Here is a 14,932-nt window from a genome sequence, read left to right on the forward strand (position 1 = left end):
AAATGCACTTGTTTAGCTATAAATCGATAATACAACAAAAGTATAATAAATAACTAAATGTATATCTATCGCTTTATTGTACAGCAAGATACTTAAACATTTGTATCTTTAAAGATATTTTAATAGCTTTAACCACTTATAAAATAAATATCAATGCCATCGTATAGTTTCATTAAATTATGTCTTACTGAAATCAATATGACTAAAGCATATATATATATATATATATATAATATACTCAATTCTCGTATGAATTGAAGAAGAAATACTGACTTTGTAAACAAAATTGACTATGTCTTCTTTATCATAATGTAACAATGAATAGCATTTGAAGCGCGAGATAAAAAAGATACTAATAACGAGAAACTTGAACACGAATATCACGATTCTCCACTACAATACATCAAATTTCTCTGCTAAACGTGTATTATCAACAAAGGGACAATATGACATGGAATAACATACGATATCCGAGCTAGACAATCGCGAGCCTAAATTACCATTAAGCATCTCCGTACGATTAGCATCGATATTGCCAACAGATTTATTCATTCCATATTAATTTTTTATTCGTGCAGGCCACGTGCAGGCACTTAACACCGGATATATTTTCCTCCTGCCGTCATCTACATTCTGGCCATATGATATTTATGACATGCCATTCTTCGCATTCTTCAATGTTTTTAATTAGTCGCTAACTAACTACTCGACTTAAACAATTGACTGTATGTTCCTTATCTTATACTTTAATTGTAATTCGAGATCATCCATGAATATTTCGTGGCTTTTATTATTGACGGAGCCGAAGCTAATGGCATATTAGGAATGCGGGAACGTGTCTTTATTTTGTTTACAACATGAAAGTTTCTTTATACGTGAAGTTTACTCAGGTCATCTAAGAAGGATTTTGGTGTGATTATATGCGATGATCCTGAAGTAAAATGATAATTCAGTGTTGAAACAAGTTTAATTAGACGAAAACTTTTAATATATACTCACCAATAATCACTTCCCAATTTTTTAAAGCATTTGTAACTTCGTAACCGCATCGTATTTCGGAGAAACAAACACCACCGACAACGAAAACGATTAGTCGTGGTACGTTCTTTATGGTTTGCGAACCTTTGTCTTTGTGCCAATGTCCATATCTTGCACTAAAAGTAAATTACAATAATGTTACAAAAATATTAACACCTAACATTATTTCTGTACAGATTCTTACTATACCTAGTTGGAGCATGATATCCCGAGCTTGCTGCTCGTCCAGCCAAAAAGGGGAAATGTTTAGAATCAAGTTTATCTTCAATAGCATCTTCCATAATATCCTTCATAACTGGAGTCCAACGACTCATTTGATAAGTATGTTCTGTAATTCTTTCTTTACGTTGTACGGTATACAATTTTCTGCGGTTTCCACCCTATAAGTGTAACATGATAAATTGGTATTAATTTAACAACAAGCATGTAAAAGTATATATATTTGGAGAATGAATACATAATTTGTTAATAATTGTCAAAATAAAATACTTACGTCTACAACTATATTGATACCAAGATTTGCCATGTTTACTATAGTTTGTTTATCGTCGGCAGATATTTGGGCATGATGAACTAGGCGGTTCAGATTCTCTTCAGAAATACCATTTTTACTAATAACATACAGTGCAATAATTCGTAATTTGTCTAAATGATGTACTGTTTGGTCGAGTAAAATCGGGGTAATATTTTTCATTTGATCTTTAATACGTTCTCCCTCAGCGTCTGTACCCATTGCTAAATCCTAATAAAACATGATATATAGTATATATCGTACTCGTTGAATAAGTTAACATGAAAATTAAAAAAAAAAGGAAAAAAAAAAACGGATTATATGTGACATATACTTGTTCTACTTTGCACAGTTTATCTACATTCCCTTGATAACGTTTCATACAATCTTCCGCTAATTGTAAGTGTGTTGCATATTTGCTCAATTCCTTTTGGTACTGTGGCATTCTTTTGATCATTTGTGAAAGGTCTCTCATGCTCTGTTTGTCTCCTTGTGGCATTCTTTTTGATTCTGTGAATTTCTTTAAATTTTTAGTAACATTCCTAGAAACAAATTACATGTTTTGTAAATGATATCGCATCGTTTCCTTTAATAAATTTGTTCGTTATTTTACTTACTGTGAAACTACAGCAATATGTTGATGTCTAAGCTCTACCCATAGATCGTCATTTTCATCCAATAATACTTCCTTTTGTACCCCCGCTGAAGCTTCGAATCTTATAAAAAATTTTATATATTGAAACATCATTTGAGATTAATGATAATAAATATTACATTTACCTGTAGACATCATTATCAATATCTAACAGATCGTACGCCATTGCTTGCAGCGTTAATTCATGTAACAGTGGAGAGACACAGTCGAATCCTCTATCTAGGATAAGCAATTGGGAGCGTGCTTTCTCAGGTCCTTCGCCCATAGTCGGTTCATCCGCTTTGTAAGCATCCAATTTCTGTTGAACCATATGTGCCAGCTCAACATTTCGATCGAAATCGCTGTGGGAATAATGAATATTTAAAATAATGCAGAACCAATGAAGAACTAATCCAACACTTGATCGAATTCTAAACTCAAGCTGAACTAAAAATATTTTAATCATTACGGCAATGCAAAAGAAGAGGAATATATATTATATTGTACCTTCGATATCTAACTGATGGATATTCTCCGAGAGTAGCACAAAGCGTCGCGATCTGTTCAGCTATTCTTTCCATATTGGCTGTTCTCAAGTTGGAGAAGGAAGCGTTATAAAAACAAGCGAACGTTTCACGCGAGTCCAAAGAGAAAACCTATTTAATTATGTACTCGTTTTAATATTATCTGTGCATTGGTTGTTACATTGTTAAGTTATAATTTTATTTCAATTTCCGAAGGCAGTCTAACACATAAACACATAAACACATAAACACACACGCACACGCACACGCACACACACACACACACACACACACACACACACACACACACACACACACACACACACACACACACACATTGAGGAAGAAAAATAGTTAATAAAATAACAATAAATAACAGGGCCGGTAATTGCATGCATTGAAAAGAAAAAGAAAAGTTTGATCGCGAAAGGAAAGACAGGAACATACACGTAAGGTAATAATAGAAGTCTTTCGCCTACATTCTACCCCGTAAAATAAAGAACTGAAGCATATATAGGAGTTCTGTTTATCGAAACTGAGAAAATTAGAAATAGTAACTATCACGATTACAACTATTACTAGTCAGCTACGAGTTTTTTTCTTTTGTTCGTCACCTGCGACTCGTAAGGCAGGAAAGCGATGTTGATCTCTTTCAGGGTTTTGATCTTTTTAGCGGCGAGAGACTTGCAGAGTTCATTGAACAGCTCCTCCGGACACACTGCTCGCGTGCAAGCATGAATGCATTCCGTCGTTAGTACGTGCTTTATATGTATGTGAGTACTGTACAAAATAGGCGAGTAAGGGATAAAAGTCAAATAATTGTGTTAACATTGTCATAATCACTGGTCGAAAAATCGGAAGGTAGGCTGTGATTCAAAATATCATATGGCTGTGAATAGGGTGGTGTCTGTAAAGGGCGTTGATATGATGATATGTGTTTGTTTGTGTATATGTTGGTGAATGTGTGCCCATCACCACGGAAAACGTAAAGTTATCAAACATTCGGTTTCTCTGTTACGGTTTCCTTGCTTTACCTGCTCCTCGTACGGTATGAAAGCGATGTTGATCTCTTTTAGTGTCTTTATGCGTTTAGCTACCAGGGAGAGACACAATTCTTTGAACAACTCATCGGGACATGCTGTAAAGAGATATACTTAGAATCTTATATGGATTACCGAAATCGAATGTACCGGACTGTCCATTCTCGTACAATTTTTTTTTCAATTTCCTGTTTATTAAACGTGTATCTTGTGAAAGAAACATAAAATCGAAAATGAACTTTCATGTGTACGCGAGAAATAAAACGAACGTGTTCAGAAAATATTAAGGTGACCAAGATAGGAATGAAATTATCTTGATTATTTATAACCGTTTCTCTTATGACAATGTTTGCCATATAATTAATGTGGGAAGTGCGAAACTGCGTACCTTCCGTGAAATAAACGTGAGCTACTTTGTAAGTAGTTCTAGTAGGATTACTGAAGTCTTCGATCAACTTTTGGACAGACGAATTGCATGGTGTGATCAAGTAGATCGCCTCCATGGTAGGTAACGGTTCCCGTTTTTTGTTGATATCTTCTACCAAGGTGATGCCTTGAGCACTGATATCGTGCATTTTACAGCACGCTGATACCATCCTCATGGCCAGTTGATCAACTACCAAAATACGCCATTGTACCCCACTTGTTCCAGTCTTCTTTTGTTTAATCACTTCGTTCATAATCTCTATAAGGAAAAATGATATGATAAGAAAGAATCAGAATAATACATATATATCGCTAAATACAAAGAACGTATTTTTAATAGCCTGAAGATCATTCGATTGCAGTTCTATTTCGATTGGTACGCAATAAAACATCGCTCATCATACTTTCATATATCTAATGAAAAATGCAACGAAAATATTTTAACGACACAAATTAACAATAAAAATCGTAACACGTGTGTAAGACATATTTGTCAAAATAGTAATAATCTGAGTGTAGGTAATTATTTGACAATTATTGGCGCTCTCAACGTGTATTGATCGTTCTCACGGACGATGACGTCATGCTAGACAGGATTGTATCTAAAGAACAAGAAGCCCCATTTCGAATAATACGTGGTAAGTAAAAAATGGACAGAAAGAAAAAGGATAGAAATACATTGATGATTATTTCAGAAGAAAAGTCCTTCGTTAATTGGACGTTACGAGTATTTGGATTTCATCGTATCATCGAAATTGGTTTACTAATTAGATTATTCAATATAGACTTGTATCGATAATAGACTCAACAATTCCACGATGCATAGTAATTGTTGGTAATGTTTAATGAGAGATATTGCGACGTTCGATTATAGAAAATAAATATTATCTTAGTAATAGCAGTGAAACGATCGAAAGGCACGTTACGTTGGAGCTCTTTTAGAAAACAATTAAATGGTATCAAATTTACGAAACGTTTATGGAACGCTTTAAAATAGTTCAGTCTACTGTATTTAAAAATGATTTTAACAATTTGCATGGATATCCATAGTTACCAAATTTGTAAGTTATTATGTATTTAGATAGAAATAATAAAGGTCCAAGCATAAATGTTTACGAATAATACGCATTTTAGATGAAAACACGTTTTGTCAAAAATAAAAATGATTGACTTTAGATTTTATGACATTAAAGTATAATATTTATTGAGATAGAATATGAATAAAGTAAACCTTTAGAATCAATAGATTAGGAGATTGGTAAGTATGCGTGTTAACAGCCTATGATGTTACTTTGCGCAATAAAGTTTCTATTTTATATGAAATTTGAGTGGAACGCGATTCTGAAACACATAAGTTTGACATTTTTATGTAGCAGTCGCTTCATAAACGATGAAATCATCACAGCATATACGCCCTTTTGGAGGTTACGGATTCTGACAGTGATGGAAATGATATGACCTTTATGTAAAATAAATTTGCAAGATTGTTTCAATATTACAATACAAAGAAATTAAAAAATTTTGCTTATATCGCAGGGAGTTACATTATTTTTTGTTACTCACTTTGACCAACTTGTCCCTTGAGCGCCATTTTGCTAGTGACTGACTGTAGATATGCTTGCTAGGTGGCGTTGAGAACCGAACGAATAGATAATTCTAGAATTATCTTATAGTCGGTAATTATCTATAGTAACGTTCTTTCGTTCGAATCGATGACACTGAGATTGGACCGCTATTGCTAATGTAAGTGTTTAATAAAAATTATCCTATTTATTAACAGATTTTGTCAAATTAGTTGTCTCGTGTAAATCAATTCATTCGTATTTGAGAAGTGGTATAAGGAAGAAGGATTTCGTGTAATTTAACGTGGATTTGGCAATGAATACTTTGACAGTGGGCAAGCTAAAATATCGTGTATCGTGTAGATATTGTGTGTAAAAAAACGTTTGTGATCAATCTAATAAAAATATATAAAGCTACCTATATGTATATAATCGTGTACATAGTAAACATAAGAATTAAAATTGTAGAATAATGCTAAAAGTTCCTTAAATGGTTCGTAGTAAAATATCGAACGTTGCATATTATTATGGGAAACTATTTTTTCAGATTATAATAATATTTATAACAGATTATAATAATATTTATCGATCATAATTGTTAGGTAAAATTATGATATATTTAAGATATCGTAAAGGTCGTATTTTTGTAGTCGGCTTTTGTAATTAAGATGTCAGCAAAGTCGGTTCTTTTAATTCGTACTTTCGATATATCGAATCATGGAACATGAATTTATCTCGAAAATCGAATTTCGTATCTATTATCGAATAATGTCAATTGAAAAGGTACGTACGTTCGATCTATTAATGTTTTTTGTAGGGAAATAACGAATCGATGGTTTAAGAGAAATTGCTAGTTGAAAGGAAGAAAACAGTGGAAGTAATTATGCGAAAAGAGTATACGAGATGCGAGTGCACCACCTGAAAGCGAGAGGGGCTAGCGACGAAGCGACACGCGAGAGAAGGAGAAAGAAGATCGGTACAACGAGGACGTGAGAGGGTTTGTTGAGTTAGTTGGGATTTGTTCGCCGGTGTGCGTGGATCGCGCGTAGACAGTTAAGGCGCGCACAGCGGCAGACAGTGTGCATGCTCGCGGTCGGAGAAACGGCATTTCTACGTTTACTTTCCTCGTGATTTCGTATATTGTTTTGTGTGCGCGCGTCCCCGTGTCAGATTCAAAAATACGTCGGTTTCTCTAGCATCGTGTCAATGTACGGGAGAATGTGTGTCGCGGATGTTGTTTAACAGTGATAGCACGTCCTGACTACGGGCTGTTCCATTCGTTTTCTTATGTGACGAGTGTACTTGTGTGGTATATCTTTGGCACTCGGTGTTCGGCTGCAACGATCTACGATGAAACTGGAGTATCCTTGCCGTGTCGAGGGCTGGCTGAACGTCTGTGGTGAGTGTACGATTTCTTTTTATCTTTCGATTTTCTTTTTTAAAAGCAAATCTTTTGTATGCACGAGGTTCCGCGACTTCTTGCTAAATAACGGGGAGGAAAGGATAAAATTAAACGAATGACTCTCGAGAGGAACGAGGAGGGAGGTTATGTACGTTTGTGTGTACAAAAGTGTCTGGTACAGTGAACCTTGGAGATGCACGTGCGCTCTGCCGCACGAGAACGCTATTTCGCTCATTTCGCTAGCCGGCACTCAGCCGGGTCCACACGCTTCGTTGCATAACAACAAGCGTAGTGGGAGCCTGTCATCGTTGGTCGTACGGAAATCCCCTGTTCACATCTAACGTCTAACGTCTAACGTGTAACGTCTAACGTCCCAGGAATATCCTATACTTTGTATTTCATGGTAGGCTCTCAGCGTTTATCTCTCGGTAAACAAAGTTGACAGACGAAGAACGTTTTCTTCTTCTTCCCAACCGAAGAATGTCTCTTTCGTATTAGCATTCGTTTATCTTACCACCAATCCTTTAGGCACGCAAACTTTTCATTTATTTCGAGTAGGGTACATTTATTGTTTATAAGTTGTTTATCTGACACATGGTAAACTATGCGTTTCACTAGTCCGATTAAATTCGTGTATTGAAGTTGTTGTTACTGGCAGCAAGTGTCGGGTTACGTAATATTCCAACGCCCATTTCTAGGTCACAGGGTGACCAAAGGATAAACGGGGTTGTCCAATAATTATTGTTTTTGTTTGAAATTTAAAAATATAGGGGGATGATATTGCGGTCATCGAGGGCGTAAAAATTAATCGAACAAATGAATATCTATGAAAACGTAAAAGAGAAAGGGATTGAGGATGTGAAGACTGTAAGTATTTCGAGTAGTCGTGATAGTGCGTGGAAAATTAATTACTTAAATGTAGATAGTTTTGAAGATTATCCGATTAAATGACTTATTAAGATATAAAATTATTTGAAAATTCGAAATTATATAAGCTTAGAATTGGGATAATTGTGTATGCAAATATACAGATACATACGTTTCGGAATATAGAGCGTTATTGACACGTGCATACAGAATGCCCAGTGGAAAATTGTTAACGCTTGTGTACGTAAATATGTAATTTTAAGCTTTCTTTTCCGCGTTATCGTACATTATGCGTATCACGTTATTTTGAATTTTGCTATCAAACATTTACAGACGATAGAAGAAGTAACCGTAAATTTTCATGTTGCGATTTTCGCTTCTTTTAGCGAGTATGTAGCGATCAGTTACACAATTATTTACTCTGCGTATGAACGAAGGAAACTAAATCGATGGAACGAAAGCAAGAACAAGCGGGAAAACATGCTTGGATGGCATTTATCGATAGTCATCTAGCAATAGCACGAGCGCTAACGTCGTCAAGCTTTTTTTTTCATCAATCTCCATAGGATGAGGCGATGTTTGATTTTTGCGACCTTGGCAGTCTGTTCCGCATCAAAGTTGGCTTCCAGGCCGAGTTACCAGTTACCGGCAACGCGTTTCCCAAACGAGCCGGAATAGTTGACGTCGAAACTTTAAAACACATGCGATGAATATGTATCGAGCTAGGTGCAATTAAATCGCTATGGAGGGAGGCGCGTGTCGCGTGTTTCGCAAGGAGGCCAGGCTCGAGCGTCTGGTGGACCAGCGTCGATGAATCGTTGAACGACTGCTCGTTACACGGTGCTTGAAACAATTAGAAGACCTCGTTCCCGAATGAGTCATCAGAGCCACGTTTAAACCTATCATTCGTTGACTTTTTTCTTTTTTTCTTTTTTTCCTCTCACTTTCCGATATCTCCTGTTTGAATGGAAACAAAAACATACCTATTTTGTCCTCTCGTTTTCGATCGACCAGCGAATGGACGTTTCTTGTACCGTGAATCTTGTACACATCCGTTGTTCGAATCTACTCATTTTTGAAGCGCGTGTTTATCTCTTTACAATGAACTAAAGTCAGGGAGTACTTGCTTCGTACGGTTCTTCTTTCTTTGATCTACGATACTCATATCGTGCAGTCCTAACTTTTCCGATTAGAGGTTAATCCGTGTGTAGCGCAGTTTTATGATAATACCTCTGAGCGTGTAGCCACATCTCCGAATGGAGAGTTTAGATCTCTAAAATGCTGTAACATCAGTACAGTATAAATAAAATAACGTTTCATTACCAGTGTAAATTTTTACACTTGTAATATATTTGATTTCTCGGTTGTACTCGAAGGATGGAAATTTCACTTTTCATTTATCTTATATACTGTCGTGCGACGCGAGCGTGCTTCTGTGAAACGAAAAGAATACACCGCGAAGATAGCGCACACGCGATCGCGAGTTATATTTGGCTATGTGGTGAGAGCATTGGAGTATGATGATCATAAATTTAAGTAACTACGATGATCGACTTATAGGTATAACGCGCGCAAAATACGTTACGCTGCTCTCTGCGAGCAGCACATAAATAATTGATTTATTATATGATTTATAACGATTCGATGCCCACTACGTCCGATACGTCCGAAGTTCATGCATACAGTATGCCGCGTTTCCGAACGAATCGACAGGCCAGGTTTATCGCGACTATTGCCTTTACTACTTCATTGTGTAATTGCATTGGTGTTCCTAATAAATGATATCGTGACGAGTCCAGCTGTAAGTGGGATCGTAAAGCTTGAACCCGGGTTCACGACGCGGCGCGGCACTCCGTTCGCGACCGCTTAGATACCACCAGCTTTCTTCTTCTCTTTTCAGCTACCAATCAATCGAACCAATTCCCAACGATTTTTTCCTTCACGTTTGATGATCGTGCTTTTTATACATCCCGTTTATTGCTATTTTATTGGAATTTACAATTAGATTTCCGTATTTTTGAATAGGTTTTTTTAATCAGTTTGCCACGAGTCACTCGTATCGATCGTATCGAAATTTTAAATTAATTTCAATTTTCCTGGCCTAATATTCAGATACTTTGAAAGCTTACGAGATTTTTATTTGTATCTAAAATCTAAAAATAGTGAATCGCACGTATACGGATGAGATCGAGCTAACGTGAAAGCCAACGATCATGTACGTTAAAGAGATTTTCATAACGGATCAGGAAAATATATAAACGTGTGATAAACGTGCATCGATTGAAAAAGTATAGGCGAAAACTGGATAATCCTGATCGGTCGTGTGACAAAATATGTACTTGTATTTACGCGAACGCGTACCGGTTTCGTAAATGAACGTTTCACTGACATTTGCAACAGTCGCTTTATAACGCACGGTTATATCTACGCGTTACGTTGATATCGCTCGAGTAATGAAAAAATCGGCCCGCGCTGACACAGATACCGTATTACATTATTTAACAGGATAACGAAATTGCTGCGTGAATTATCGCTTTTTGCATTCATCGGCAAGCATAGGTGGGCATTGTTACGCGCGAGCATATTGCAATTGGTTGGCTTACTTTTCAAATCACACGAGCGCTCGATTAATTTTACGTTACGATACTGACGAGTGTTTCACCAGTATGTACTACGTGCGTATGTACGTGGATTATACGTATAGACAAATACGCGGGCGCGGCGCGTCGCTTAGAAATTGACACACTCCTGTAACTTTTTAATTTGTATTTTGTATTTTGTACTTTGTATTTTGTATCTGTATAGTTGTTTCTCTTTGTCGTGCAATCGTATTGCGTTTCGCCAAAGATGATTATTATTACCATCGAGTTTCATTTGAAACGTTAAATAACTTTTAACTTAATTCTTATGTCAGTCTTGCGTAGTTAGAAATGTTGTTTGTTCTTAAAAAAAATCCCAATTCGAAAACTATGTGTTTGAAAGGTGTTAAAAAGGAAGGGATTGACGATAGAATCGTTATATCAACGATATTCGTGTCAAGTCGCGTTATAGCTAACGCGTCATCGCGTCGAATGCAACTAAATTTCCCAGATTTATCGTAGTATTGTTCAATTATCTAGAATTTCGTCGTTGCCTGTTCATTTTGTGTTTGTTTGGCCTATCGATCGCATTATACGTTACGTATCGTAGGGGCACAATTGTGATAACACAGATAGAAATTGCAACATCAATGTTAGGCGCAGGTGTACGATAAATCGACCGATTCGAACGACTTTCTCGATCGATCTCTCAAACTCGTTTGATACCGGTTTAATTGACCAAACAAACGCGATCGAATGGAACCGCCTAGACGAGAATTTTACAAACTACCGAGCATAGTTTGAAATTGACAGTGTCTGTTCATTTGCTCGCTCAATATCCTTATCGTTCGACGATATATAAATTTCTTGCGAAAATGTAAACAATTTAGCAGATGCATTTCAAGTTATTCCATTATACGGAAACTCTAATACGGAAACTACTAACTTTAAGCAGTTTACTAAAAATTGCAGTATGAATTTCACTTGAAAATTTGTAAAACGTTGTAAGCTATTACTAATGGAAGTATTTTGAGGTTTGCGTTCGGTGTAAGGCATTACGAAATTGTAGATATTATATTTCGATCGATTTACGTTACTCGACTCATCGCGTAGATCAACGATCGAGATCAATACGGCTGACGTGGATCGTAACAAACGTGGAAAAACCTAATTTCCGACAGTTTGATATAGAAATCTAAAGATAGTCGCTGCTGTCTTCTGGTTTCGAGCGCCACGTAGGCGCGTATTTCAATTGCGTTTATGTTAGATACGATTCCGATGTTTCTGGATTCTCGATAAATCTCCTATCGCAGACGTTTTATTGGTTTTCTGTTTGAAATAATAGCGCCAAGGTTTCTGGTGGTAAGTTTGCTGCTGCCCTTCTCCGCTCACTGTCTCGCGCGATGCTACGCGATCTTTCTTATTTCTAGATGCAAAACTTTCGACCAATACGCGTATCTATTCTTACGATTGTATCACCTCTATCAGAAGTAACTGATCAGTCTCGCATTCGTTCCAAGCAACTTCTTTTCGGTTACTTAAAGTCGCGTCGCGTCGTTGCGGCAAATCGAAAGGAAAATGAGATTTTGGATGAGACGATACGACAATGGTTCGACTTTGGAAATTTCTGACGTTATCTCCAAGTTCCTCCGTTATTTCCTTCCTCTGTTATTTCAGCAACGTGGCTTCTGACGTACCTACAAAGGTACAAACGGAAGTCACGTCGCGTCGGTGACGGCGTACAATGAACTCTATTGGTACCAGCCTCTGATTACGATTATAAAAGATTTTGATGCCCTAACTCGACTTTGACGTTCATTCGGACGCGTTTTGCGAATAGTTTCCCGGTATTTAAGATTTAACTATTATACAATTGCGAAAAAGATGTATATGGTTCGGACGATTCTTGTTTCGATTAAAACTTGTTATTGAAACAGTTTACGTATGTCTATCGGTATATCGAAGGAACCTAATAAATCGATCGAAAGGTAAATCGATATTGGTAAGATATAATGGAACATTGTTAATTGGATGATATATATAAGATTTCAAAAATGTATTAGTTGTACGAGTATATAATTTTGAAGTTACATAGAATTATGAAGGCTTCATTTTCGAATGAGTGCGCCGCGCCGCGCCGCAGTTTGACAAAGGCAAACCGAGACGAACGAGGCGGTTAACTTATCCTTTACCTCGTTGAAATTGTTTAATGTGTTTACTCAATCCGTTCTCGGCTCGAATGCGAACACGGCCTTCAGTTTTCTTAATTTCACGATACGTACTCGCGTACGATGTCCAGCCCGGCCATAAAGGTTCGCGATATACGGTACGAGCCGGGAACCAATGGAAATGTGAAAGGAAACAGGCTTTTGTTATCGTAAACTTCGAAGAGCTGCTTCTGCTTATAATAGAAGAAGGGAGGAGTTTTGTTACGAATTTGTAGACGTTTCAAAATAGTTTCTTAGACCGTAAACGTTTCAAGAATCGGATCGTTCTATCAATTATGAAACTGGTTTTATTGTCGTTGCTTTTTATATTACGCCATTAATACCAACGCATTGCCGATAGTGGCAAGATTTGTTCGCGATTTAAATAACTCTTCTTATCTTGTACAGTTTGTAAGTTTGCTTGAAAAAGTTGTGCGAATAGCAACAAGAATCAACTTTTACCGCTGGATCTTTTCACACGTGCACATTGACAAAATCGTCTCACGAACAGATGCAGATTCTAACTGCGATGTAAATTCGCTACATTGTAAAACACCATTCGATTTTCCAACTAGAAAGAAAATCTAGCTACAACGTATACAAATACACGCGCATAATCTTCGAAAATCTTTGCTATATCGATGTTAACGGTAAGGGCGATGTTCTAACGTTTTGCAATCTGTCTGGTTTCGTCTTCTGGCCAGGTGGAATCTTTGATAGAAATTGAGAGAAAAATTCCATTTGCTAAAAACTGTTTGCCGTGTTGTTTACCGTGTTTCTCGAAAGGACGAAAAAGAGATTGCCTAGGTGTTCTGTAAACGGAGAATTGAGTACTCTATTAATCATGCGGTTTATCTAAGAATGAAGCAATTCTTACGGTAATAATTTCCAATTCGTGAAAATAACGAGGAGAACGATATTTTTCAAGTACGAGAATGCAGATGCACGTACAATTAAATAGACAGACTTTTCGTCCGATTTGTGATACAGTTTCGTACGGTCAATTTGTACCAGTCCGAAGGACAGCTACGACGAATAATTTGCTAGCGTTTCCGGTATTACGCGTCGTTTACGAGGAAGTACGCGCGCGTTACGATCGGGCCAAACCATTCGTCGATGATTTACGACGGCATCTTATGCAAATCGAGGAACCGTCACGTCGAGATACATAGTAGCAGTCGTAGTAAGAGCTGGTCCCTGTCAAACGATATTTACCAGGCTGGTTTCACTCGTGCATGGATATCATTCACATTCGCATCACGGCATATATTTATGCCGAGAGAGATCGCGGTCCAGCCGCGAATCGTTTGGTGCGAATGAATATAGAGCAGAAAGACGCGTGCGCGTACTTTGCTTACGTGAAAAGATTGGACAAGGTGTGGTAATTCAGCAAGAGGATTCTTTGCGACGTGAACAGACTGTGCAAAGTATCGAGATCTCGTTAACCTCCGCACTGATCGTCTCGAGGTTCGCTTTTCCGAGTCGTTTAACGACACTCGCCGCTCTTTTCGTCTATCGCGACGCTCGTCAGTCGGTTCTCAAGGAAACCACTTAGATATTGTAAACGGATAGACGGATAGACGGATAGACGGATAGACGGATAAACGGATAGACGGATAGACGGATAAACGGATAGATGGATAAAAGAAATTGCGATGAGAGAGCATGAGCGTCCGGGATAAACATGGAACGCTTGAAGGTAACCCGCTATGCAAGGCGATGCAATAATCGGTCACGTAGAGAGCATTTGCCTCGTTTAAAAATCAAGAGGACACTTAACGCGCACATGCGCTCCAGATGAAACCAAGTTATAGCCGGGTTAAAATCGTTTGCGATCGATTACGTTTCTTCCGGAATGGTTTTGCTTTTTAGAATAGCTGTGTATCTAAAGCATTTCTTCAGCCAGACGATCCTTCTTTCTTCTACAATTTGGTCTCCAGTCCAACTTACTTGCTCCCCTCCTGCTTCCCTTTGTGTCTCTCCGTTTCTCACCTCTTCTAGTTCCTTCTTTCTCTTTCTTGCTCTTTTCCCTTCCTGTCCATTTCCCCAACCTGGCGATCAGCAATTTGTTGTCTATGGAATTGTTCGCGCCGTTTCAATTACCAGGACTCGCGCCGTCTGTACGCAAAAAATCATTAAGGG

The 14,932-nt window shown here is 37.5% G+C and overlaps 2 protein-coding genes and 1 long non-coding RNA gene across 6 annotated transcripts in view; 2 read left to right on the top strand and 1 right to left on the bottom strand.

Moving 5' to 3' along the window:
* Window positions 1-54: 54 nt before the first annotated feature.
* On the bottom strand, window positions 55-5,824 carry LOC122565723 (protein ROP). 2 transcript variants are annotated; one of them, XM_043722001.1, is made up of 11 exons: window positions 5,737-5,824; window positions 4,136-4,432; window positions 3,322-3,425; window positions 2,691-2,839; window positions 2,330-2,545; window positions 2,167-2,265; window positions 1,884-2,091; window positions 1,532-1,780; window positions 1,228-1,418; window positions 1,000-1,154; window positions 55-931 (listed from the first exon to the last, which is right to left on the bottom strand). In XM_043722001.1, the coding sequence occupies exons 1-11, from the start codon at window positions 5,762-5,764 to the stop codon at window positions 870-872; spliced, it is 1,758 nt and encodes a 585-aa protein (XP_043577936.1). In that variant the 5' UTR covers window positions 5,765-5,824; the 3' UTR covers window positions 55-869. The 2 variants fall into 2 exon arrangements, with proteins under 2 accessions (XP_043577936.1, XP_043577934.1); XM_043721999.1 differs by lacking the exon at window positions 3,322-3,425 and adding an exon at window positions 3,742-3,845.
* LOC122565748 lies at window positions 4,578-5,676 on the top strand. Its single transcript, XR_006316267.1, has 3 exons — window positions 4,578-4,811; window positions 4,869-5,234; window positions 5,308-5,676. It is a non-coding gene; the product is annotated as an uncharacterized LOC122565748 (long non-coding RNA).
* An 11-nt stretch (window positions 5,825-5,835) lies between the features above and the next one.
* LOC122565716 (ras GTPase-activating protein raskol) overlaps window positions 5,836-14,932 on the top strand; it is a 259,030-nt gene continuing 249,933 nt past the window's right edge. Inside the window, exons 1-2 of one of the 3 annotated variants that reach the window (XM_043721976.1) lie at window positions 5,836-5,916; window positions 6,553-7,134. In XM_043721976.1, coding sequence (XP_043577911.1) covers window positions 7,086-7,134 — 49 coding nt within the window. In that variant the 5' untranslated portion in view covers window positions 5,836-5,916; window positions 6,553-7,085. The remainder of the gene's footprint in view (window positions 5,917-6,552; window positions 7,135-14,932) is intronic. The other 2 variants (XM_043721977.1, XM_043721982.1) reach the window with 2 other exon arrangements.

This window comes from Bombus pyrosoma, linkage group LG3, assembly GCF_014825855.1.
Source record: "Bombus pyrosoma isolate SC7728 linkage group LG3, ASM1482585v1, whole genome shotgun sequence".
Taxonomy (NCBI): domain Eukaryota; kingdom Metazoa; phylum Arthropoda; class Insecta; order Hymenoptera; family Apidae; genus Bombus; species Bombus pyrosoma.

Coding starts and splice junctions, on each gene's coding strand:
- LOC122565723 (XM_043722001.1), bottom strand. CDS start 5,764: ATGGCGCTCAAGGGACAAGTTGGTCAAA. Junction 4,433..5,736: donor CAAGGGACAAGTTGGTCAAA/GTGAGTAACAAA, acceptor TTTTCCTTATAG/AGATTATGAACGAAGTGATT. Junction 3,426..4,135: donor TCACGTTTATTTCACGGAAG/GTACGCAGTTTC, acceptor GCACGCGAGCAG/TGTGTCCGGAGGAGCTGTTC.